The sequence below is a fragment of the Sus scrofa genome, chromosome 11 (assembly GCF_054392235.1).
Source record: "Sus scrofa isolate SSC_HxYL_T2T_F1_AM1 chromosome 11, Sscrofa_HxYL_maternal_Yorkshire_Landrace_v2.0, whole genome shotgun sequence".
Taxonomy (NCBI): Eukaryota; Metazoa; Chordata; class Mammalia; order Artiodactyla; family Suidae; genus Sus; species Sus scrofa.
In genome coordinates this window covers 7,041,270-7,067,950 of record NC_139393.1, presented here as the reverse complement: position 1 = coordinate 7,067,950, position 26,681 = coordinate 7,041,270, and the positions used below count along the sequence as shown (strand labels likewise).

The 26,681-nt window shown below is 48.3% G+C and overlaps 1 protein-coding gene across 12 annotated transcripts in view; it reads right to left on the bottom strand.

Annotated features, from left to right (window-relative positions):
- Positions 1-26,681, bottom strand: part of MTUS2 (microtubule associated scaffold protein 2) — a 493,299-nt gene that overhangs the window by 104,145 nt on the left and 362,473 nt on the right. For all 12 annotated transcript variants that reach the window (XR_014819036.1, XM_021065174.2, XM_021065171.2 and 9 more), the window contains 2 exons: positions 22,856-22,954; positions 13,765-13,976 (listed from right to left, as the gene is read on the bottom strand). Coding sequence is in view for 11 of the 12 variants with exons in the window: in XM_021065174.2 (XP_020920833.1) it covers positions 13,765-13,976; positions 22,856-22,954 (311 nt within the window). In the remaining variant the exon portion in view is untranslated. The remainder of the gene's footprint in view (positions 1-13,764; positions 13,977-22,855; positions 22,955-26,681) is intronic.

The following is a 26,681-nucleotide window of genomic DNA, read 5'->3' as shown; positions in this document are numbered from 1 at the left end:
TGCAGCAGCCTAAGCTGCCCTGTTTCTTCTTCGTTGAGAAGAGCACTTCGTGAAGGCATCTCGGGTGCTTCCCTTCTTCCAGCAGAACAGCTTGGAATGTTGCAATTGGAGGCTTACGGTTGAGACCACTAGCACGGGACGAGTCACTGGCTACCCCAAATCCGACCCCTGGAGAAATGAGTGGGAACGGGGAGGCCCACCTTTCTCTTGGGAACTCCCCGCTTAAAACTCTGTTATCTCTAAGAAGGATGAAGTGAGTGTGAATAGTGACACTTGGAATAACAATGCGACCTCACGGAGGACAGGTGTGTACTCCAGTGTCTGCTGAGACCACAGCTGCCCAGCATCAGGACCCGTGATGCTGGCATGGCGGAGTCCCCCTCCCTGCCACCTCCCCAAGGACAGGGGGACCGTAGGACCTGAGCGGCTGGTTACCCCTGGGTCTCTTCTTGTCGTGAGAGGCAATGAGGAACACGGGGAAAGAACACAGGCTGGGCGTCAGATGCCTTCAGATCCTGGCTGTGCTGTGCAGCCTCCACAACTTAGCCTCTCTGAGCTCCAGTTTTCCATTTGCGAAAAGAGACCGTCCCATATACAGGGTGGCTCTTAGAGCCCCAAGACTTCATTTGAAGGCTGGGACATAGGACCAGGTAAAAAAGCACAAATACCACCACTCCTTTCTGTTTTCTGTCATAACTGTCTTTTTTAAAGGCATGGCACAGATATGAACATCAAAAATCCAAGCGTTCCCAGGGGCAGTATGCCTAGTCTCTGACCGCCCTTGGTCTCCACCAGGAGCCTCTGATCTTCCTCAGTTTGGACAAACGCCATCTAGTTGCTTTTAGGGGAAAGTTAACTCTCCTGAGTTCTCAGTCTGGGTTTACAGAAATCAGCCCCTTGCCGGTTTGAGAGCGCCTTCTCCCGGGATGTCTTCCTCTCCCACCCACCTGCTGGACTCCGGGAGGGCCTCGGTGTGGGCAGGGGCTGGGCAGCCTCTGGTTCGCCTTCCGTCATGTTCCTGGGCTGCAGCCTTCGTGCTGTGACTCATCTGGAAGGATTCTGAATATCGCTTTTCACATCGCACCTGCTGCTGTGCACGACCGTGCGGTCCCTGGCTCTGTCCTCACAGCGCCCTCACTGTGGCCTCCGGTGGTCACGTCCACGCTGATCCCCTGTTCCATCTCGTATTGGTCAGGTTTTGCAGCCTCTGAAGCTCCCAGGAGACTCGAGCCGCCCTGCCTGCTCTCGGGCTGCCTCTGCTCAGCTGCCCTTAATCCACTGTGGCTCCAGGGAGGCCAGAGAGGTTTCTCATCATCAGGCGGCCAAGTAAGAAGAGCAAGGCAGGGCTCCCCCAACTTGGGATCCCAGTTATGGGGGTTCCACTGGGTTTCCGTCTCTCCTCTAGGACTCAGCCTGAAGCAGGTGCAAGCAGACTAAGATTATATATATATATCTTTATGTATAAAATTTTTGTTTATTTTTAATTTTTTTCCTTTTCTGCTGCACCTGCGGCACATGGAAGTTCTGGGACCAGGAAGCAAATCCAACCAAGCTGGAGGTGCGACCCACGTCACAGCTGCAGCAATGCTGTATCCTTCACTCAGTGCTCCAGGCAGGAATTGAACCCATGCCTCCACTGAGATAAGCTGGATCATTAACCCACTGCACCGCAGCAGAAATTCCTCCCCCCGCCCCCAGATCTTCTGGAACACCCTTCCTCTTCCCAGCTTGGATAATTTCCCGCTCTCTGAAAAGGATGGCAGGATAGAGATAAACTCCTGCCCAGATTAACTGCCCTTTTCAAATCTTTTTCTGTCTCTAGCTTTTCAGGGGGCCCTGAAGATCTGAGTCCTTGCTGAGCTCCGTGGCTGTGCGCTCCGTACCTTGTGCCTGGCCGACCGAGTCAGAGGCTGGGCAAGGGCACCTCACTGGCTGCTTTGAACTTGACTCACCACAGATCAACACTTTGCATGTTATCTGGCTACAAATGGAACCTATTTCCAGGAAGGATTGAGAACGTGTCTCACCAAATGCTAAATATATTTGCCTCTCCTATACATTTCGAACGAGTAAGACCCAAAAGACAGTAAGAAAATGACCATATGGATTTTGACTTTTTCTTTTTAAAAAAAAATATGGAAGAAATGAACATGCAGTGACAGTGTGTTGCACAGTTCTACAAATTTGAAAACGTGTACATTTGTGTAACTACCACCACAAGCAGAACACAGAACAGCTCCACCCCTCCCCAAATCTCCGGGTGCACACTCCCCCGCCCCCATCCCTGACTCTGGGAAACTGCTCATCTGTTCTCCACCACCACGGTTTTGCCTTTGAGAAAATCCTATGTAAGTAGAATCAAAGAATACGCAAGCTCTTGAGATGGGCTCCTTGAACCTTCGAGAACCATCGACGTTGGTACCCGGGGCAACAGCTCATTTCTTTTTAATAACTGTGGCGTGTATGGTCATTTCCCCTCTCTCATTCCTGTTGCCGGCAAGCTTGTCTTTTTCTTTCCCTCCTTACAATAGGTTTATTAACTTTATTGACTCTTTCAAAGAACCAGCTTTCCATTTCATTGATTCTACTGTTCTTCTGTTTTCAATTTCATTGATTCCTCCTCCTGCCTTTATGACTTCCTTTCCTTCACTTGCTGTGGGGTCCTTTTCATGCTATACTGTACCTATGCTACATGCTACAAGCCTCTGTGCTTCTGCTAGTGTCTCAAGGTAGAAGCTCAGATAATTGGGTTAGACCCGTTGTCGTTTCTGACTAGTTAATACTATAAAAATCATTCTAGGCACCCTGTTAGTCATGTTTCACAGATTTCTGAATGTTGTAATCTTATTGTCCTTCCGTTTTCAATTATTTTCTAATTTCCCTTGAGACTTCTTTTGGACACATGGGTTATTTAGGAGTGTGTTATTTAATTTCCAAAGTTTAACAGTTTTCCTGTTATCTTTCTCTTGTTGGTTTTTCTCTAATTTCACCAAGGTCAGACAACACATTTTGTATGAGTCTAATTATTTTAAATTTGTTAATCTGTATGAACCAGATTATGGTCTATCTTGGTGAATGTTCCACGTGCACTTGAAAAGAATGTGTATCCTGCTATTGTTGGGTGGAGTGTCTTAATATCTGTAAGTTCTCATTGGTTAATGGTGTTTTTCAGTCCTTCTGCCTCCTGGGGAATTTTCTGTCTCCTGCTTCTGTTTACAACTGGGAGAGGAGGTGCCGAAATCTCCAACGCAGTTTTAGTTTTTCCTTTTCTTGTTTTCAGTTCTGTTTTTGCCTGATGTATTTTAAAGCTCTGTTGTTAGACACACATTTACAATTGCAATATATTCTTTTTTTTTTTTTGTCTTTTTTTGCCATTTTCTTGGGCTGCTCCCGAGGCATATGGAGGTTCCCAGGCTAGGGGTGGAATTGGAGCTGTAGCCGCCGGCCTACGCCACAGCTCACGGCAATGTCGGATCGTTAACCCACTGAGCGAGGCCAGGGATGGAACCCGCAACCTCATGGTTCCTAGTTGGATTCGTTAACCATTGAGCCCTGACGGGAACTCCTGCCATATATTCTTGGTAAAAGAACTCTTTTATCGTTGTGGAATATTCCTCTCACCCCTGGCAATTTTCTCTGCTCTGAGGTCTACTTTGTCTGATATCGATACAGCCAGTTCACCTTACTTTTGATTCATGGTTCCATGTTGTATCTTTTCACTTTCAACCTCCGTCTTTGCGTATTTTAAGTGTGATTCTTGTTGAGAGCCGACAGTTGGGTCATGCTTTTGAAACCATGCTTGCATACATACTCTGACAGTCTTGCTCTTGTAATTAGGGTCTTTAGACCAAAGCTTGGCATTTTTTTTTTCTGCAAAGGGCTGGATAACAAATATTTTGGACACTGTGGCCTATCCAGCCCATTGCATTACTCAGCCCTGGTGTTGTGGTGAGAAAGCAGCCAAGGGCAGTACATAAAGGAATGCATGTGGCTCTGTTCCAACAAAATCTTCTTGGCAAAAACAGATTTGGCCCCCTGGCCATTGTTTGCTGGTGTAAACCGTTATATTGCATTTAACTTAATTATTGATACGTCTGAATTTAGAACTACCATTTTATTATTTTCTGTTTTTTCCCTCTGTTTTTGCTCTTCTGTCTCCCCCTTCTTGACCTTTTCAGGTTATTTGAACATTTTTAGTATTACTTTTAAATTTGCTTATTGCACTTTTTTTTCTTTTTCAGCCACACCAGCAGTGTTGTAGGTCACAGACGAGGCTTGGATCCCATGGTGCTGTGGCTGTGGTGTAGGCTAGCAGCCGTAGCTCTGATTCAACCCCTAGCCCCTGGGAACTTCCTTATGTCGCAGGTGCTGCCCTAAAAAGCCAAAAAAAAAAAAAAAAATCCTTTCTGAGTATCTGTCTTTGACTTGGTGTGTTCAGACCACTCACATTTAATGTGATTATCGTTACAGTTTGATTGATACCTTGTTAACTTTTCTAGTCACTGCATTTATTCTTTGTTTCTCCCCCCTTCTTCTGTCTCCTTTATGCTTGTAAAATACAGAGAGAATTCTGGTCTTGCATTTCTTTCAAATGAAAAAAATTGGGGACATGCTATTGAAGCAAAGTTTGAGAAATGGTGCCGCCCTCTATCCATTTCGTCAGCACAGGCCGTACGATAAGCCTCTGTTGTCAAGGGAGCACTGCCACGTCGCAGAGTCTCGGTACTTCTGAATTGTACGTGTTTCTCCTTCTGTTCCTGGCAGAGCCGAGGCGATGGGCCTTCAGGTCTCCAGGGACCAAATGATATTTCACAACCAGGTTTGCGCCACACGTAACTGCATTCATGAATTATCTGATAGGCAGCCTGTTCTCAGTGTGCAACAGAAATCTTATTCTCGCTGTCTTAGTAATCTGATTGTCAGGAATACAATGAAAAATGAAAAAAGCGGTGTGATTCTACTTTCAGACCCAGTGGCAGTCTCGGTGGTGAACTGGCGGGGGAGTCGGCCTTCAGTGAACTAGGGCAGGAGGGCAGCATCTCTCTGTCAAACGTCCCGTGTTTAAGGGACTATGTGGCAAGCCCTCTTCTCCTGGGGCACAGATGTTCATTTCCAGCCAACGCCCTGTAGATGTCACCATTGCCACTTCTCAGGGGGAAAAGTGCTGGTTTCACCGGGGGCTGATGGAGGCCAAACTTTGTTAAACTATTTAGTTGTCAAGGAAGCAGGAGAATCTGGCTGTCCCGGCCTGTTCACAGCCAGTCCTCTGAAAGTGCTGAACTCTGGGGTATGTCCTCACTCTGTAGCATCTTCATCCACTGTCTGGTACCCAGTCTTATGCAGGGAGCCGAGAAAATGCAGGGACTCAAAAAAAGGACCTTGCCTGATGGCAGAAAACCCTGAAGGCAGGTTCTTAACCAAGAAAGGGAGCTCACCTGAACGGTACAAGCCGAAGGTGGGCCTCTGGTCAGGATGAAAGACTGCCTGCACGGTACAGGCCGAGGGCAGGCCTCAGGTACACGGCTCTCACTTTGATGTTGATGGGGAAGAACTGGGGCTTTCCTGGGAAAACAATGTCCATGTTTGTGCTGGAGAACATGGATTGTTTCTCAGGTGACCTCGTCTTTCCTGCTGTTTCATTTGTTCTTCAGTTTTTCTCAGTCTTTCCTGATTATTTACTTATTCTTATTGTCCTGTGGTGATGTGTGACTTAACAAAATTACAACAATAGTGTAATAAAAACTTCATCCTGAAGGACTTGCCCCCGTTTACACCCAACGTAGTTAAACCATAGTGTTTCTCTATTAACTAGTTACATAGTAACTTTAGAGTTAGGATTTTAATGAGGTCCATAGAAGTTAGCCATGTCTTATCCAAAAAACCTAGCTGTGAGTTTTGTCTTTGATTTTAAAAGCTTTTTAGTGATCGCCAGTTTAATTAAGTTGGTTTATATTTACTCACACGGTCTCCCTGCCATAACGCTTTGAAGATAAGCACCCGTCTACAAACAAAGTTTGTAAATGCCAAATTCTTGTATTTTATGGCCTCTTCAAAGTACTCACTAAGTTTAGTTAAGATAAAGATGTTAAAACAGGATGTATAGCTGCTATACCATGTAATAGTTAACCAATGGACTTGTAACACTGTAATGTAATGTGCAGTGAAAAACTGTCTATAGAATCAACCACTGTTGCCAATAAAGTGTGAGCAGTCCAGCACCCTGAAAGAAGGGACAAAGAGGCTGTCTCCGTTGCAAAAGCTGATGTCCGTCCATCTTCTTCGGGAAAAAGCGTACGCTCCCCGGCCGCCGAAGCTGGCCTCTGGCAATCTTATAAGGAATTCCAGCTTCAGAAACCCTTATTTGGCTCCTTGGAGGTGGGATTCTTTTTTTTTTTTTTTTTTTTTTTTGCCTTTTCTAGGGCCGCTCCCACGGCATATGGAGGTTCCCAGGCCAGGGGTCGAATCAGAGCTGCAGCTGCCGGCCTATACCACAGCCACAGCAATGTGGGGTCTGAGCCACTTCTGCAACCTACACCACAGCTCACGGCAACGCTGAATCCTTAACCCACTGAGCAAGGCCAGGGATCAGGGATCGAACCCGCAGCCTCATGGTTCCTAGTCGGATTCGTTAACCACTGCGCCACGACAGGAACGCCAGATTCTTCTGTTGTCAACAGTCTTTCCCACCATCTCCCGTGTTTGCTCTCTTTCCTCTCCTCCCTGGTCCCTCATGAAGGCACCGTCTCGGGCCTTTTTCTTCCTCACTACTCATGGTCCTGTCAATTTCTGCCGTCTTACGTCACTTCTATATAAATGACTCCCAAGTCTCCTTTTCTAGAATCTTCCTTTTCCCCTCCTGGCATCTAATGCCTAACTCCCATGCTTAACTCCCTCCTGGAGTCCTCGGCATCATAAAGCACGAAGAATCATGGGAGCCGACAGAGGCGGGCCACACCAGGTGTGGAGGGATGCTGCATGCAGAACAGCAGGGACCTGTAGCTGAGTTAACTTCAGAGAAGTGGCAATTCAGAGCCACAGGTGGCTATAAAAACGCAGCTCCTCCCACAGGAACCTCTGGGGAGAACGGGAGAGTCAGAGGCTGTGCCTGGCATGTGGGCTGAAATTCTCACCAAGTTCTCCTGCAGTCCCAAGGGACAGGTGAGAGCTGAGTAAAAGCATCTTTCTAGACGAGAAATCCCATCCTTCTACGTCCACTGGAGGCACAAAGGGTACCGCTGCAGAGGAGACGTTTAAAACGAGAACCTGTGACCTCCTAATATTTCTGAGCTATAAATACACACGTCCTCAGCGGACCTAACACGCCCTAGTTTGTGATTTCTGTTTGGGAGTGGCTGGGGCTGGGGTGGGGATGGTTTACCCCTTATATCCTGGAGCATCTTGCACCTGTTTAACCCCAATGAGCCTCCTAATAGGCTCACCCCCTGGGTCCGGGGGTCCTGTGTCTGCCCTCTCCTTTCCATCAGACCCTCCTTCCCACCCCTCTCACCTCCAGCCTGGAGTAGTATTACTCTCCTGTCTTCTCCGTCTGGAGTTTTCCTTCCACCATCCAGCCCACACCCTGCTACCACATTCCTCTTCCTAAAGTCCAGCTTTCAACACGGCAGTGCTCTGTCCAAATCGCTCCGTGCCTCCTGCCTGCCTGCCTCAAACTGAGCCTCTCTTTACTTTGCTGTTCAAGTCCTCAGCCCTGCCACCACATTTCTAGAAACTGACAGCCCCACACTCCAAGCTTTAGGCCAATCAGACTCTTCACTGAAGAACCAGCCTGCCAGGTTCTGGGGCTGTGCCACCTGCCAGGCTGGATCCTCCCCCCGCCCCGCCGCCTCTGCCCACCGAAACCTTATTTACCCTCAAGAGCTGGTTCACAAGCACCTGTCCTCTCTGACAGGCCCCCGCGGCACCCGCTGGAGGAAGCACCCCCTGCAGGGTCCCTCAGAGCCACATCCATAGGCCTCCCAGCCACGCCGTCCCCCGGGGATGTGACCAAGCATCTCTCCTCTGGAATCGGAAGTTAGGGTCTGAGGCGAAGGTTTTAAATCTTCCACTTGAATTAAACGGAATGGCTAAGGTGCACGGTGGCATGTCTTTGGGGTTCTAGAGTTTGTGTGTTAGAGAGGAGGCTCTCGGGGTCACTCACTGCTGTTCTACATGTCCCCCAGACGTGTGTTACTGAAAAGGGATATTCCCAGAGAAAACTCTAGGATGTTCTCTGAACGGTGACATCACCCAGCAGAGACACAAAGTGGGCCAGGCCGAGGGACGGGCATCGTCTTGGCGGCGCGCTCGCCGGTAATAAATGCCAGCACTGCCTCCCAGCGTTAGAGCAACAGAATTCAACGCAGGCCCCAGAGCACGAGAGCCCTGTCACTCTCATCTTGTCCCCGATGCTGGACCGTCAGGTACCCCAAGTTATAGACAACGTGACGTTGAGGAAGTTAACAAATGCATCGTCTCAAGGAGGTTTTGAAACTCAGGCCATGGTGTCTCCTATCTCCTCAGGCAGTAATTCTTCCCTTAAAGCTATCGTTTCGTCCATGCATGCTGACTTGGAGGGGATTTGCAGCACTTCCTTTGTCATAAGATACATTCCCAGTGACATTTCAGCAGAGACTTGGGGCACGGTCACAGGGCCTGGGCGTGGCCTCCAGGTGCCACTCCCACCACGCTCTGGGCCCGCCCTGTTCCGCCTGTGGAGTATTTCAAAGGCGCGAGCTTCCACTGCAGCCCACGCCAGCCAACTGCAGACCTCCTTGTGAAAGGGCAGAGGAAACCCCTCCCTCTTCTCTCAAATGTCCATCCATATTCAAAAGCAGCCTCGTTTAATAACAATAATTTAAAAAAAGGAGTTCCCCTCATGGCACAGTGGTTAACAAATCTGCCTAGGAACCATGAGGTTGCCGGTTCGATCCCTGACCTCGCTCAGTGGGTTAAGGATCCGGCGTTGCCGTGAGCTGTGGTGTAGGTCGAAGATGCTGCTCAGATCCCGCATTGCTGTGGCTGTGGCGTAGGCTGGCGGCTATAGCTCCAATTGGACCCCTAGCCTGCGAACCTCCACATGCCGCGGGTACGGCCCCAGAAGAGACAAAAAAAGAAAAAAAAAAAAAAAAAGAAAGAAAGAAACCATTTATGGGCATTCCCGTCGTGGCACAGTGGTTAACGAATCCGACTGGCAACCATGAGGTTACGGGTTCGATCCCTGCCCTTGCTCAGTGGGTTAAGGATTCAGCGTTGCCATGAGCTGTGGTGTAGGTTGCAGACGCGGCTCGGATCCCACGTTGCTGTGGTGGCTCTGGCATAGGCTGGTGGCTACAGCTCTGATTCGACCCCTAGCCTGGGAACCTCCATATGCCGCGGGAGTGGCCCAAAGAAATAGCAAAAAGACAAAAAATAAAAATAAATAAATAAAAAAGAAGCCATTTATGACAAAGTGTAAGAGAAATGAACTGAATTGGGGCAACTAGTCTCTATCTTAGTATCAAAGCTTATTACCTTATTATGAAATTTATATCATCAGTAATGAAGTTGGGTCTTAGCAGGTCCCAGTTTTGGAAACTTCCATAAAAGCTGAGAAGACTCTGCCATTTAGAATTGTTTCTTTTCTTTCTTTCTTTCGTTCATTCTCTCTTTTCTTCTTCTTCTTTTTTTTTTTCTTTTTTCTTTTTTTGTTGTTGCACCCACAGCATGGGGAAGTTCCCAGGCCGGGGACTGACCCTGTTCCACAGCAGTGATCTGAGCCGTTGCAGCGACAACGCCAGATCCTCAACCTGCTGCACCACACGGAACACCTTGAGTTTACTTTTCTACAGACCGTGACGGCTTCCATGACTGGCACCCCAGGCCAGGGGCTCTTATTACTCCTAGGAGCTGCTTGGCACAGCTGGGCAGGGGGCGGGTTTCTGTTCCCTTGATATCAGGAATGTTTTGATATCTGGGGGTTAGGATGAGAATTTCCCACGAGTCCTAAGAGTGAAAGCAAAGACTCTTGGTGCTCGCAGCAAAAGCGACTGTGGTCACGATGAGTATGAAAAACACCTGCATTAAAATTTTTGTGATAAAAAGTCCAACGGTAAAAGCAAAACAAATATTCATACACATATTAACATATATACTCTCTGGGGAGAAGGAGGCTGATGCATTATTCATTTTTATTAAGCTCCGAAAGTACACAAATGCCATTAATTTTCATGCCTTGTAAGCCTAAACGAATGATAAATTAAAAAATAGTTGAACTCCATCATCTATCACACTCCTAAAGCTAAAGATAAAAGTGATACAAATCAGTGGAAAACATATGGAATAAATATAATAAATCTGATCAGAAGTGAAATGAAAATAAACACACCCTCCGATGTAACTTGTGTGCAACTTGATGCTGCACAGTGAGGTGCACCACATAAGACAGGACCATCTTCTGGAATGTTTCCTGGATCAGCCACCAGGGGGTGCTAGAGTCACGTGCCCGGGAACAAGGCAGCAAAAGATAAAAATCTTTCAACTTGACCCTGAGAACTGGGAGTCCCTGAGAGCCACGCTTATCACTACACCTCCTGGGGGTCAGGGACCACATTTCAGCAGTGCTGTCTGGCTTGGTGAGGCCCATGCCCTGCTGTGGGGGCAGAGCTGTCTGGACCCAACGCAAGTGTGAGGTGGGTGTTGGCACCTAAATGTGCCATCTTTGCAGCTCTGGACACTGGGCTCAAGCTGTGTCACAGCTGACAACTTTCACAGCCACTTCACCAGGAGGTGTGAGGCCTGGAGCAGAAATGGAAGATGCTTATGTAGGCTCCTAATTCCTTTTTCTAGTGACTTAACGACATCAGCACATTCTGGACAAAAAATATATATATAGCCACAGCTCAATAACTGGACTGGAAAATTATCTCTATTCTTAAAGTGCACCCCAAGGCACATCCTTGATGTCTATAAATTGAGGTAAGAGGGGTTTGTACTGGGTTTTAGCTTTGCATTTCTCCTTTGCGTGTCTTATTCATCCTGCTTGAGAGTAAAATACCTGTCAGATTTCCTGGTACTCAGAAAGAATGTTTTATTGAATATTTCAAAGTACCTTCGCCCCTAAAGCACTACACTCTCACAATAACCCCGTGAAGAGTTATTCTCAATCCTGCTTGAGCTGGAGAAACCGACACTCCAAGATGAGTGGTCACAAGTGACTCGGGGGTGGGAAGCCGAGAGGGGCCAGCGTGTATTCCCGCTGGTGACGCTGAGGAGGCTCAAAGGGGAGCGGTGACCTATTCAAGGTCTCTTGCTAGATGGAGGCAGAGGTAGGACTGACTCCTGGTTGGCACGGTGCCCTCTCTTCACTATGCCATGCTCTGCAGACACATACGCTCCGGCGTCGAAAAGACAGAGGTGGAGAGTTCCCGCGGGGTCTGCCAAGCGGCAGCGCTAAGAGCCATGACGGCCTTTTCAGCCTGACTGTGGACGTCACGCTCTGCACAGCTGGCGTGCTCGGCGTGACCGTCGCTCACAAGGAATAAAAATAATAATAATAATAACAACAACAACAACGCATCTGCTTCCCACAGTGACCCAGAGCATCTCAGGATCACGAGGTCTCGTACCAGGAGCTCCATCATCAGGAGCTCCCAGGTTGCGTGGTGCCCAGGTGCAGGTGCCCCTGACCCCCCATGTCACCCATAGGGTCGTCCCGTTTGGTAGTAATGGCAAACTCTCAAATCAATGATAGTAAACCCTGCAGAACATATGCCAGCCTGCGTGGAAGCCTCTTATGTTCAACTACAGACTTTTTTTTAAATGTCCTTTTTTTTTTTTTTTCCTGCTGAGGTTTATCTGGAGAGGCAGTTGAGATCAGAAGGACAGAGATGAGAGCATCCTGTGTGGGAGGTGAAATGCCATGGGCATTTGGGGAGGCCTGTCTGGGGCGGCTGGTCGTGATTTACTGAGAAGGAAATGAAATTCATGTCCGCCGTCCGTCCTGCTGAAATGCCAGGCCGCGGGCGGCTCCAGCCAGCAGGCAGGGCTGATGGGGATTCCGACAAATCACCTGCAAGCCCCATGTGCACGCGGGAGAAAGGAAACCCGTGGTCCCTGGCTGGCAGGAATCGTCCTGGGGCCCAGAAGTGAGTGCTGTCCTTTCAACACGGGAGCTCTCTCCTCGGCCACGACGCCATCAGTGGGTCCAGGAGCTCCCACTGGAAAACACAGGAGTCCCCAACCTGCTACCCTCACGTCTGTAGGCGAATCTACCCAGAGGAAAGCTTTCTCGAGGATGTGTTCCAACGCTCTGCAGGAAGCGTGGAAAGCCCAGTCCAAGGGCGGCCAGAGTAACAATGTAAATGCTACCATCGCACTGCAACGAGCAGCCCTGCTCTCCTGTCTTCATGAAAGTCAGCGGGAAATATGCATCCAGTGACGCATCACTCTTTCTCCACTGAGAAAAATGCTCAGTATTTACCATGGCAAGTCTGGCCCCTTTGGCGCCTTAGAAATGTGATTGTAATGCTAATTTGTACAGGGGTGGGAACCCTGCCAGCTCGGTGGTTCAAGGTTGACCCCAATGGTACTAGAATAAAAGGAAGACGTAAACTGCAACCTGGTCACTGCTGGCTGGCGTGGGTGTCTTAACTAGAGAAGAAGCTGAAACTACGGGCAAAACTATTCGTCTTGTCTTTTACCCCAACGAAATACATTGGCAGTTGGCTCTTTTGGGTAAAGGCTTTCAGCCGAAAGGGAAGCAACAGAGAGCAGGCCAGGCTTCTCTCCTGGGGCCCGGAGGCTGCAGGGTAGCATACAGGTCAGAGAGCTCCCCACGCTTTAGGGTTCAGATCAAGAAAGCCGAGGGACAGGGGACTGGTTAATAGTCTTGTGATTTTTCTTCCTCGAGTTAGCTAGAAATTTAGTTGGTTTATTTTGAGTTGGGGAGCATGTATATAGCATTTTTATTTCCGATTACAGACATGGCAAGTCCATCCGTGAAACTAACGCCTTATGGGTTATTGATATGCGAACTCATAACACCCAAACCTCCAAGGTCAATGTCCATGTTCTCCCCAAACAGTCCATGTTCTCCCCAAACACTCCCTGACTGCTCAGGGTGGGGCACGAACGCACAAATTAGACTCCAGGCTCCCACCAGCCCTCCTTAAGCCGAGCCACAGCGCAGCTACAAACAGACTAGGAATGGCTAGGAACAGCCCAGGAGCTGCCGGACACTCAGAAACCAAGCTCTCCGCCTTTTCAGAAAGTCAGGCCAGGCAGGGAGGGTGTCATCCCCCTTCCCCCCACGCTGCTCCATGAGCATTGTGGCCCCGAGGAGATGCTCCAGGCCGGAGACCATCTGTGTCCCCCCAACAGCCGAGGAGACCAGCGTGGTGGCCCCTGCTCTCTCTGCACTGAAAGGTGCAGAAACTTCAGAGCCCAGGGGGCTCAGGTCTAAATGCAAACAATCGCATGCGCCATCCTCTCCCAAGACCTCACCTTCCAAAAATACAATTACACCTTTTCATTTCTTCTAAAAATAATTTTCCCTTTTGGACGCAAGGTCATTAAACCTTCTTCCCAGACTAATGTCCTTCACGCCCAGGTCTAAGCTTGGCTCCCCAAACGTTATACGATGCTGTCGGAGACGCTGCAGGACCTGAGGATCCAAGCGGGTCTCTGCTCCCAAGCCCCAACGAAAACACACACGCACAAATAAGCATCACCACCGCCACCCTCTGCCCAAACCAAGAGCCCGTCCACCTCCACCAAACGTGGCCTCACCTTCCCGAAGAAAAGCTGCGTGGACACGGCGAGCGCCTGGAAGCCGCGGACGGCCCTGCTCAGCTCCCCCTGCACGAGGCCGAGCTGCCGGGCCTGCTGCTCACACCGCTCCTTCAGCCGCTGCACCAGCTGCCGCTCGGCCTCCCGGGCCTGCGGGTCTGGCTTAGGGGGAAAACCATTGCGGGGGGCCGTGGTCCTCTGCTTGGGGTATCCTAGGAAGAAAGATGGGGCACCCGTGAGAAGAGCTCCAGCCCAAGTGTGACAACCACTCCTAATTACAGAGAGGGGGGACAGACAGACGTTAAATATTGCTCTGTTGATGTGGGGTTTTTTTTCTTCCCTTTTAGGGCCGCACCTGCCGCATATGGAAGTTTCCAGGCTAGGGCTCGAATATGAGCGGCAGCTGCCGGCCTACACCACAGCCACAGCCACAGCAATGAAGGATCCGAGCTGCATCTGTGACCTACACCACAGCTCACAGCAATGTGGATCCTTAACCCACTGAGCGAGGCCAGGGATAGAACCTGCGTCCTCAGAGAGATAATGTCAGGTCCTTAACCCTCTGAGCCACAATGGGAACTCCTGTTGATGTGGTTCTAAGTGCCAGGTTTTATGCTCCGAAAAAGAGCAACAGACACAATTGCCCAATTCCTCCTAGCTGCCTGCATTTCCTCTAGGTCTGCTTCGAGAGCCTGGAGCAGTTGTTCTGTTTTTGTGTTTTTTTCTTTCAAGGGGATCCCTCTTTGAAAATGTCTAAGGGGAACTCCATCAGTGAATCCAAGCTGAAGTCAGAAGCATGAACTAGCAACCCTTTAACTGGACCCTTTCTTCAAAGTCAGGTTCAGGCCACACCTCGGATGACCTCGGCTCCAGGGATTTCTGGCTTTAAATTCCTACTGCATCTACATCCTCCAAAATGGTCCCCCTGGGTGGCCACTTTGTGGCTGAAGGTCCCGTCCCAGCCACCGTCACCTCTCCCCTTCCAAGAGGACACCTGCCTTTTCTCACTTACCACCGCACAGCAGCCAGAATCATCTTGACAAACACAAAAGAGCCCATGGCCGGGGCCGGCCCTCCCCTCCCCGTGCTGTTCCATCCCAGTAAGAAAGCCTTCACTCCTTGCCGTGGCTGCAAAGCTCTGAGATCCGACGGCCCCTGCTGGGCAAGCCTATGGGTGGGTGGGGAGGCGCACAGGGGAAAGAACCAGAAACTGTCTGGGGTTGGGGCGGCTTTCAGGGAGGTGATTATCAGCCTGAAGCCTGAGGGAGTAAAGGCAGGCCCCAGGCGAGAGCCGACACAAGCGCTGCACCTCGGCCCCAGCCCCCGGGAAGCAAGTCTCCTCCACCTGCATCCTTCTAGCTGAGGTTCAGAGGACCTGACACCCCCAAGAACCCCTGCGGCGGCCGTGGACTTGCATTCCCGAGGCACGGTCTTTCCTTGGCGCCACTGGATCGTGTCCAAGAGGACACGACAGGGACACTGACCACGCCATGGGGGATAAATATAAACCTCTGCCTCCAACCTATCAGGGCGGAACATACAGTGAATCAGAAAGGGGTGGTCTCTTCCGGTACCTGGTACCCTGAGATGCACAAGAGCCATGGGCTTGTGAACAAGGGGCCTCATCTTTTAAGGGGAAAAGATGGTTAACAGAGCTAAATGCTCTGGACTGGGAGCTTCATGACGATAACCATGCTAATCCTACTCAAATCTTCCTCCGCTTACGAAATTATCAGAGGATGGAAGGTGACCACACAAACAACTCTTAAACGGGTGTGGTTTAATAGAATGATAGAATGTGACGTTACTGCTTCTTTAGAGTTGCCTTTGTGACAGTAGGGTACATAGTATCCCAGCAAATTCACTTGCCCCTTGCAGGCAAACCAATTTGAAGACATACTTAATTCCAACATTCTCAATACTGAAAACAAAAGAAAAATTACTACCAACTAAATGTGAGAGATTTCACTGCCTGCACTAAATTCCAAGACCCAAGGTAGCGTTTTTTTTTTTTTTTTCTCATGATGCCTGTTTGCCATTTTATTGTTGTGGCTGGTGGTTTTATAAAACACTCCAGTGTTTAATTGATGTGTGGAGGTGTCAGGTGTCTGACGCTATTACACCAGAAGGCACTTCTTTTAGAAATCTAAAGAAAATAATAAAACATGCGTCCAGCTCAGTGAATTGAAGCTAATTGCAATCTATAGCATACGGAGCCCCCTCTGAGCTTGTGGCTATTAGTTGGTGTTCATGGTGTGTATTTTCAGCTGTCAGATTTATCCTCTGTTATTCTTACTTTTTAAAGACGGAGGTATAGTTGGTTCACTGTGTTGTCTTAGTTCCTAGTGTACAGCAGAGTGACTCAGTTGTACAGACATACATACTTAACGCGTATTCTTTTTCAGATTCTTTTCCCTCGTCGTTTCTTACAAGATACTGAATACAGTTTTCTGGGCTACCCAGTAGGACTCTTTACTATCACTGCCGTCATTATTATCATCATTTTTAGGGTAGCAAGTATACTGTAATTAGGCAATATGACAAGTTTTGGTAAATCCTATTCTTTGGTGTTTGCGTTGATGTTGGTGTTACTTTTAAAAATCGTAGTATTGCTGGATAGGTGAGTTTTTGGCATCATGCTATTTTCTGCTGAAGAGCGCAGTGACTCAGTTATACGATTCTTTTTCCTGTTGTTGAGTCACTTTTATGTGCATTCTCAAAGTTGCAGTCTCCTCATCCACATGTCTGCTCCTGGAGCCCCGGAACCCACGTTCCGAGCCAGGATGGAGGCTCCCCTGAGAATATCAGCTTTGGGCATCAACACCCCAAGCGGACGTCTGGCTTCTCTGTGGCCCCAAACCACCCGATGAACCCCGTCCTTCCGTGGGAGTCCTGCCGGGCTGCACTGTCCCAGCAGAGACCAACATCGCCAGTGCGAAGACTACAGGGATGGTGTGGTGACAGAGGCCCACGTCTGACCTCTTGCACCCCTACGTCTCGGAAGAGCCACCTGCTCTCTTTAAACGAGGGCCCTGCCGTGTCCCCTGAGGACACTTCCAGGTATTGGGAGATTTGGTTATTACCTCCTTCCCTGTTCCCCGTGGTGTGTATACTGCATCTGGGAAGTTGGAAGGTTCAGAGCCGGCAGGCCTGTGCCCCTGACCTCTGGGCAGCCAAGCTCAAAAGCTCCAGGTTCCTATAAAATCCTCATTTCCATCCAGTTAAGCTCAGAAACCGACATTAATGAATACAGGCCTCCAAAATGGGGCTTAGAGATGGTTGCGGGGTCTTTAAGTGAAAGGGTAAAAATACTAGTTTTTTTTTGTTTGTTTGTTTGTTTTTTTTTAATTTCTCTGCCCCTTGTAAACTTCCCAATGGTTAATGAGGCCCACAAGTGTTTGATGTGAGATATACAAACAGAAATACCTGGACCAGTGTCTGGCCATGACCTTCCGACAGAGCTGATTTTACATGTATGCCTCCCGTCACGTGTTTTATGGGGGACCAAAATGTTTGATGAGTTTTCCTGAGCACCTGTGAAGGAACGAGGCCCTGCCCCTTTCCTGAGTCAAGTCAGTGTCAGGAGGGGCCCGGCCCAATGCCTCACTGGGCTCTCAGCACTCGGCGGATCCACTCCGCAACGCCTCTGATGAAGCTCACGGGCTGCGGCGGCCCCTAAATCCGAAGCATATGCTCCTGTTATCTCCATCTCAGCCCAGTCACCATCCCTCTGCAGTGCTCCTACCAGCTGTGTAACTTTAAGAGAATCTACGATGGTCCCAGGGACCGCCGGTGAGCCAGGGCAAAGAGCCAGTAACCTTATATTCTTACAAAGGTGAATGAAAGCAGTTTGCGTGCAAAGGCTGAGCCCCAGGAAGAAGGCGGCCCTTCAAAATGGAAAGAGGACATGAAAAATTCATCTGCACTCATCTGGTCACTATCCAGAGGATTCTAATGGATGGAAGAACGTGGTTCAGTTTTAAAGCTGGACGCTTAACTGACTTGATAACTAGCAAACGGGGCTGCCTTGGGACCTGCCTACTTACAATCTCAGAGAAAGCCCATGACCTAAACATTTGTAAACATGAAAGAAGAGGATGAAAGAACACAACTTTGATAGCCCTCCAGCTTCGGGAAAAGTGCTGCATGACGTGAGTCCACATCCGAACAAAGAGGAAGTCTGTCTCTCGCAGGCTGGCCCCTTGCAGACAGACACCCAGGGAGCACGTGTGCCGAGCCTGGGCTTGGGTGGGGCTTTATTTTGCTTAAACCAATTGAAATTTATTTCCGAAAATTGTGCCCAGCCACACACTACTTTCTTCTTAGCACTGGCACGTGTTTGCCTAGGGCTGGCTAGTGGTGGGCAGGGTGACGGCAGACAGCGCTGGGGTAGGACGTTTTTTTCTCCAGCCAGTTCTGAACATGGGTGAGGGCAGGAATTACTAAACTGGAGAGCACCCAGACATTTAAAAATACCCTAGAAAGGAGAAGTGTCCTTCTGCCATTCCAAAGAAGGAGCAGATTCTTTCCCACTTTGATGTACAGAAAAACAGGGGAAAAAAAATGGGAAGTTACAGCCATGGTGCCCAGAGCCAGCCATGAAAAACCCATTCCTATGATCCCTGATGTAGACAAAGACTGACATACGACATCCTCAACTTCAGGAAATTTCCTATTATTTACTGGAAGCGCAAGTGCTATTCATCAAGGTAAAACTAAGCATCTCCATTCTCTAAGCGTGAAAAAGCATGAGATTAATAGGGCTAGTTATAGCAACTGCTAAATTAAGACACTTTTTTTTTTTCACCACGCCTGGGGCATGCGGAAGTTCCTGGGCCAGGGATCAAACCCAAGCCACAGCAGTGACAATGCTGAATCCTTAACCGCCAAGCCACCAGGGAACTCCTGTAAATATTATATTAAAAATTATACCTACTTTTGGCCGAGATGGAGTAAGAAGGATAAGACTTACTTTCTCATCTGAAACTACCCAAAACACGTGGCCAAAATACACGTCTGTGGTTTGCAAGACATTAACCTTAACAAAAGCCCAGGGATCCCGAGGGTCGGAAAACACGAGGTGACCCTACCACCCTCATGGTCGCCTGAGCCCAGGGCCTTGGGTGGCCTTCCAGGCCATGGCACAGCGATCGGGAAAACCAGGGGGACCCTGGTGGTTGCCCCAAGTTGGGGAAGTGGAGCTGTGGGCTCAGGACGTTCAGGGGTCAGAGGGCAGAGCAGCTGAGAGGACAGAGATCCACAGAGAAGCAGGTGGAGACACACAGAGGGGCCCTCAAGTTTCCACACAAGTATGATCAGGGCAGCCCCTGACCAAGACCGGGGGACGTTCCCGGGAGCTCAGCAAAGGCAGGACATTCCCAGGAGCTCAGCAAAGGCAGGACGAGTTCCCGTGGCCTGTGTTAGAGCGGAAAACCTGGAGCGGTTCCTGGGGCAGCAGGTGGGACAGTGGGAAGGGAGGGTGCTGCAGTAATTCAGCCTGAGACTGGAGTTCCTATGGTGGCTCAGCGGTAATGAACCCAACTCGTAACCATGAGGATGTAGGTTTGATTCCTGGCCCCACTCAGTGGGTTAAGGATCTGGCGTTGCTGTGAGCTGCACTGTAGGTCACAGACGCGGCTCAGATCCTGTGTGGCTGTGGCTGTGGTGTAGGCTGGCAGCTGCAGCTTCCATTTGACCCCTGGCCTGGGAACTTCCATATGCCGTGGGTGTGGCCCTTAAAAGGAAAAAAAAAAAAAAAAAAGAATCAAGCCATATCTCACACTATATACAAAAATTAAATGAATCGGGTCACAGACTTAAATATAAGACCTATAACTAGATCTTTTAGAACAAAGTTTAGCAGAAGACCTTGGTGATCTTGGATTATACAAAGATTTTTTAGACACAAAAATATGGTCCACAAAAAAATTATGAGTTGGACTTCATGAAAATTAAGAACATCTAATCTTCAAGAGATATTGCAGATGTTAGGAGAATGCAAAAGAAGCCACAAACGGTAGAGAAAAAAATTGCAGATCATATAGCTGAAGAAATTGAATCCAGAATATGTAAAATCTCTCAAAATTCAACAAGACAACACCCCCAATTAATTAAATCAAATTAAAATGGCAAAAGACTGAACTAGATATTTTCTCAGAGAATATACACAGACGTCAAAAAACACAAAAGGATGGTCAACATTATAACATCATTGGTTACTTGGGAAATGCAAATTAAAACCACAAGTTACCACTATGTATTACAATGCTTATTATTACAAAGGCTGATCAAGGCTATGGAGGAACCGGATCTCTCAGACGCCTCTGATGGGAATATAAAATGGCACAGCTACTTTGGAAAATAGTTTGGAAACTTTTTAAACATTTTTTAAAAGTTAAAACATAGCTACCATATGACTCAGGCATTCCACTCCGAGCTATCTGTCAAAGAGAATGAAAGCAGAGGTCCATACCAAGACTTGTACAGATGTGCATAGTGGCTTCATTTATAACAGCCAAATCCTTGGGAAAAAAAAAAACAAAAAAACCCAAAGTGCCTCAATAGGTAAACAGAAAAATTGTGGTATTTACACAGTGGGATTCCATTTACCAATAAAAAGGAATGGATTACTGCCACATGGACAGAGCTCAAAATAGTTATGCTGAGTTTAAAAAGCCAGATAAAAGCAGACTGTATATCGTATGACTCTATTCATCTAAATCTTTAGAAAACATAAACCACACTTTAGGGACAAGGGGGAGGGGGCAGGGGCAGAGGGCCAGGTGGGCAGGATGACAAAGGAGCACCAGGAAATTCCTGGGGATGGTGGACATGTTTGCTATCTTGATTGTGGTGAGGGCTTCCCATGCGTACACATAAGTCAAAATTTATCACACTGTACGCTTTCAGTGCGTGTAGGCTTAATCTTTGTGAATACACCACAATAAAGATGTGTCAAAACTACAGCACTGCACACTTTCTTTTGTTTCGTATTTTCTTGGCATAAACTTTCCAGTCCTTTTACTTTCAGCCTTTTAGGATTCTTATATTTTGGGCGTGTGCTTTGAAAACACAGAGTTTGCCATAGGCACATAATGAATACGTCGTGACTGTTCGATAACCGAATCCAGTCTGGTCATCTCTACAAAGTGCTTCAGTCTGAGGGTTTAGTTCGTGTACGTTCACCATGGAACATCCTGAATTTGTTTCTACGACCTTATTTTATTCTTTCAGCTTCTTCCTGTTTCCTCCCTCCCTTCCTTCTTCCCTCTCTTTTACTCTCTCTGTTTCCTTTTTCCTTTCTCTCCTTTTCGCCTGCATTTACATTAATTTAATTTCTTTCACCCCTCACCCCAACTAGAGGGCTCGGAACTCTCCTGTACTGGTCATCCTAGAAACGCTGACTGTATGGTTTAACTTCACCACGTCTCAGATGACACATGGACAACATCTTTCCCCTCTTTTTGCTGGTAAATGCAATTCCGCTCTACAAATACTGCAACTTATCCATGAACTTAGACGACAGGGACCTCGCTCATGGTGGCTTACTTCCTTGTGTGTGTCTACAGATTGTGCACAGTTCACATTGTCTTCACTGAGTGACACAAGTACTGCAGCCCTTGCAGCTGGCTTTTCAGATGGCAGCGGTAGCAGGGATTCCAGCTGTGCCTGAGGCTGGGTGGGTGGGGGTGAGGCCATCCCAGGGGAGGAGCCACTCCCTTCCGACCTTCTCTCAAAGGGCAACAGGCCAGATTCCTGCAAGGTGAGGTGGTTTGGTTTTTTTGTTTTTCCTTCCTAATTTGCCCAGTGAGGCTGCTGCCCTTGAGAAATTCCAGATTTCGGCAGGATTCCCTGATCGCATCTCCCACCCTATGTGGGTCCTGGGCTTTGTCTCTTGACCCACTCATGTGTGGCTTGAGATTACTTCCCGTACATTTTCAATTTACAGGAAATACTAATAAGTTCCCTATTCTCCAAGCTTTCTGGTTAACAGCAACAAAGTAGCAGCGAGGAGTGCAGGTTTGGGATTCAGAGGGTCTGCCTTCAAACCAGGACTCTACTAATTATTTCCTCTGACTCTGGCCAAATTAACAAAACTCTCTGTACCTCAATTTCCTCACTGTAAAGGGAGAGCAATAATAATGCCTGTTCTCCCATTACTGTGGGCATCAAATAAACGAATACACTTAAAGAGCTCAGGATAGTACCTGGTATGCAGTAAGAACTCAAACGTGAGCTGCTACTATTGCTACTATTTTTGTGCTTAAAGAAAATGTCCTGAGGTTCTACTGCCTTCTATTCTACCAAGGGGTTGATGTCTTACAATATGAATGTGCCTAATAAATAATGTTTCCCTTTCACATGACATTACATAGCTTATTCATACCAAGACATAAATAATTTGATATCCACTGTTTCTCTTTTTCTTTTAAGGAAAATTTTTTTTTCTTTTTTCTTTTTTTTTTTTTTGTTTTTTTAGGGCCACACCTGCAGCATATGGAAGTCCTCAGGCTAGGGGTTGAATGGGAGCTGCAGCTGCGGGCCTAGGCCACAGCCACAGCAATGCCAGATCTGAGCCACGTCTGTGACCTACACCACAGCTCAAGGCAATGCCGGATCCTTAACCCACTGAGCGAAGCCAGGGATGGAACCTGCAACCTCGTGGATAATAGTCGGGTTGGTTACCACTGACCCACAATGGGAACTCCATTTTTAGAAAATACTCTCTCTCGAGGTTAGAGCTTCAGACACTGTTTATCAGTTAGAAATTCATCATAAATTATTTTATATGCTGGAGTATAAAACACATCAAAATTATTTCATAGGTTGGAATACCAGATACTCCTACACAGAAAAGATTCTCCCATGTCAACATGGGAGCATAACAGCATTCTGTTTTTTAAGACAAACTGATGCCAACAGCTGGTTCATTTCAGCAAGAGTCAGAACACACGAATACATGTGCGTCGAGCCCTGGAACAGTCACGCATACCACGTGGGCTGGCATGGCTCCACTAACGACATTTGAGCAAAACCAATTCCAAGTTCAAGTGTGCTCCTCAGATAAACACGATTCGCATTTCTTAAATACCTGGCGAATGAAGCTTGGTGGTTGAAGCTGCTATTCTCTTAGGAGAGGAAACTGCAGGTTTATTAGCATCTTGATCTTTCTGTGCTTCTTTCTTTGTTCCTAGATATAGTTTAAAAAGAGAAAGAGAGGGAGTTCCAATTAATGCAAATTGTAGAAAGGGAGCCTTAACGAAAGGCACACAGAACAAAATAATATTTGGGTGATTTGTTGCTATGGTCACCACCCCCTGTGCTCCAGGAATGACACACTTGTTTAGAGCAAAGGGAATCTTAGTGTGAGCGGTCAGGGGAATAAGCAGCTGCTGGCTCGGATGTGCTGCAAACCGTTCCCGTGTGCAGAGGTCACCACACCCCAATGACCCTGACAAACTACCTAGGAATTAAAAGTGTACTGTCCTCAGCCACCAAGTCGGTCTCCCTGGCTCCTTCTGGCAGACTGAATTTTCAGACGGTGGAGGAGGAAGCTGTAGCCGAACCCAGCTGCTCATGACTCCAGCATCAGGAGAGCCCAGCCACGAAGGACACGGTCTGTCTCTAATTAATTTCCAGGCAGCTGGGCCACAGAGGTGACCTGGGGGGGGGGATCACCTAGGGGGCCTATGCTGCAGCTGAGCCTTCGTCGACTCTGCTGGCAGAGCCGGCTCCAGCAGCACGGGACCACTGAGCGGGGGCAGCTTCTTAGAACAGCATGTCTCCTCTGTGTGCTGCCCACAGACACACCCTCACGCCACCTCCATCAGAAAGTCAAAGGAGGAGTTCCTGTTGTGGCTCAGTGGGTTAAGAAACCGACTAGTATCCATGAGGATGTGGGTTTGATCCCTGGCCTTGCTCAGTGGGTTAAGGATCCGGCATTGCCATGAGCTGTGGTGTAGGTTGCAGACGTGGCTCAGATCCCGAGTTGCTGTGGCTGTGGTGTAGGCCGGTGGCTACAGCTCTGATTTGAACCTGCCTGGGAACTTCGTATGCCACAGGTGTAGCCCTTAAAAAGCCAAAAAAAAAAAAAGTCATAGAAATTGCCCAGACCTGGGCATACCTAGACCCGTCTCCACTTCAGCACGGTTTATTGTGTCATTTCCAAAATAAACCCGGGGGATGGTGATGGTCCCTCAGAGGAAGAATGCAAATGTGCTACTCTGCCCCAACACCCTGCAACCTCGCTCCTCTTCCACAAGTAACTGCTGCGAGCAATTTGGTGTCTCTTTTTCCAGAGCTTTCTCTAGGCATTTATAAATATACCTACGCAAATACAAACACAGCTATGAGCTAAATGAATCACATAACTGCAATCCTTTTTACCTACGCACACTTTTGAAGATCTTTTTCAGATCAGTGTATTCACAGACCTTCTAAAGATGCCACATCATGCGAATGGGCAAAGATGTGCCGTGACCTACACCCATGCTCTTGCTGATGAGCGTTGACACGGTCTGAAAGTTCTCGCTGGTGAAATACTAAACGTGCCACAATAAACACCTGCTGACGCGTTTCTCCATAGACACGTACCGGTTTCTGCCCAGGGTAAATGCATAGATGAGCTCTTGCTGGATTAAGAGTCTGCTCATTTGCAGTCTCGCCACACACAGCCCAGTGGTCCTCCTCAGAAGCCAGAAGTTTACACTCCCAACCAAGTGTGTGAGGCCCATTCTTCCCCCGTGCCCTGTTCCCTAGCGACATGGAAGTCACCGTCATTTCAATTTCTGCCAGACACTAAGCATCTTTTCAAATTGGTCACATACATGTCCTTATTTGAAAATGGCCGAGCTGAACCCTTTGCCCATGCTTCTTCCTGATGGGTGGGAACTCTTCATTATTCTGGAGAGTGATCCTTTGCCTGCTCTACAAAGTCTTTTTCCAGCCTTTCTCTTTTTACAACTATTTAGAGTGCCTTTCATTGTAGTGTAGTTTTAAAGTTTAATATGTTCAAATATGTCAACTTTTCCCTTATGGCTTTAAAAGCATTATTATAGATTATTCATACATATGTGTGCCTGTTAAGTGTATGCGTGTATGTGTGTGTGTGTGTGTGTGTGTGTGTGTGTGAGAGAGAGAGAGAGAGGCACTGGGGGAGGGATGCCAACTTTTCCCTTACAGCTTTAAAAGCATTATTATAGATTATTCATACATATGTGTGCCTGTAAGTGTATGCATGTTTGTGTGTGTGTGTGTGTGTGAGAGGGAAAGAGAGAGAGGGGGGGTACTGGGGGAGGGACCATTTCTGGGGTCTGGAGATGGAGGCAGCCACCTGGAGCCAGCCTTTCCCTCTCTCTCTCATCCTTTTCTGGCCTCACTGGGCTACCGTTTCCTGCAGCATCACTGCACCTGCCTCCATCCCTGTCCACCTCCCTCACACCTGAGACCACCTCTTCCCTTTTATTGCCTTTGGAAAAACTGTTTCCATCTCGTGGATCTGACTTTTCTAAGGCCTGAGTTCCATTTTTGCATTTCTACACCCCTCGGCTTTCTTTCCCCAGCTACTCCCAAGATGCTGCATGCATTTAGTCTTTCACCTCTCAGTAAATGCACCACCATCCCCTCACCGCCAGCCCACGAGGAGACATCCCGACTTGTCTCTTTGCTCCCTGCCCCGCTCAGCCCATCAGCAAAGCTTGGTGGGTCTCCTCTGAGAAGCTCTCCCAGGGGCAACCACCCCCACCCACCCCCTCTGCAGAGCCCACGCCACCATCGGCCCTTCCTCCCCCCACAGCCTCGCAGCCGCTCTGCTGCTGCCACACCCGCCCGTCCGCCACGTACATGCCACGGCCACAGGTGAACAGCTTAAATCCAAGTGTGAGCCAGTCCTTCTCAGTTTCCAAGCCCTCAGTCACCTCCCAGGACATGCAGAGTGAAACACAAACTCCTCACCACACCAACAAGGCCCTCCCGTCCAGCGCCATCCAACAGGAACAGAACTGAGCCACTCACATGTGATTTTAAATTTCCTAATAGCATTTAAAAAGTACGGTCAGACGAATGTTAATAGCATGTTTTATTTAACCCAACACGTATCACTTCGGTGTCTGGCACTGGCCACATTTCAAGGGCTCCACGACGTTTTTGAGGGCCCAGGGCCATGGTATTGAACAGCCTGGCCCCAAACCTGGTCCCCAGGGTACCCACAGGCACCAGTGATGGTTAATTGGAAGTGTCACCTGGACGGGGCTACAGTTGCTCAGATATTTGGTCAAATGACATTGGAATTGATGGACTGAGTGAAGCAGATAGCCCCCCCCCCCCCCGCCCCCTACGAGGGGCTCATACAATCAGCTGAAGGTCTGAGAAGAACAAAAGGCCGAGGGCTGAGCTGGAACCTCCATCGTCTCTGCTCCTGGACTGGAACCTACACCACTGGCTGCCCTGGGTCTCCAGCTCACTGACCGCAGGTCTTAGGACCTCCTCAACTTCCATAATCCTGGAAGCCAATTCCTCATAATAAATCTCTTTACAGATATACTATTTACTTGTAAAAATACAATATATTCTGTATTATAAACATATTAATATATAAGTATATATTTTTATATATATTCTTTTTTCTACCTATAAAATATGCATAGATGGATGTATGCATCTCCTATTGGTTCTGTGTCTCTGGAGAACCCTAACACGCACGTGTGCATGCACACACACACAGACACAGCCCTCTGGCCCTGCTCGCCCACTCCAGCCTCACTGCTGACACGCTGTACCTCCTCCCGTCTGGGGCACGTTGTTCGAGCTCCTTCAGTACAGAATGCGCTTCCCCGAGACCTTGGCCTTGGTTCACTCACCTGCCCACTCGGGTCTCTGCACAAATGACAGTCTTCGGGGAGACCATGTCTGACGTTCCA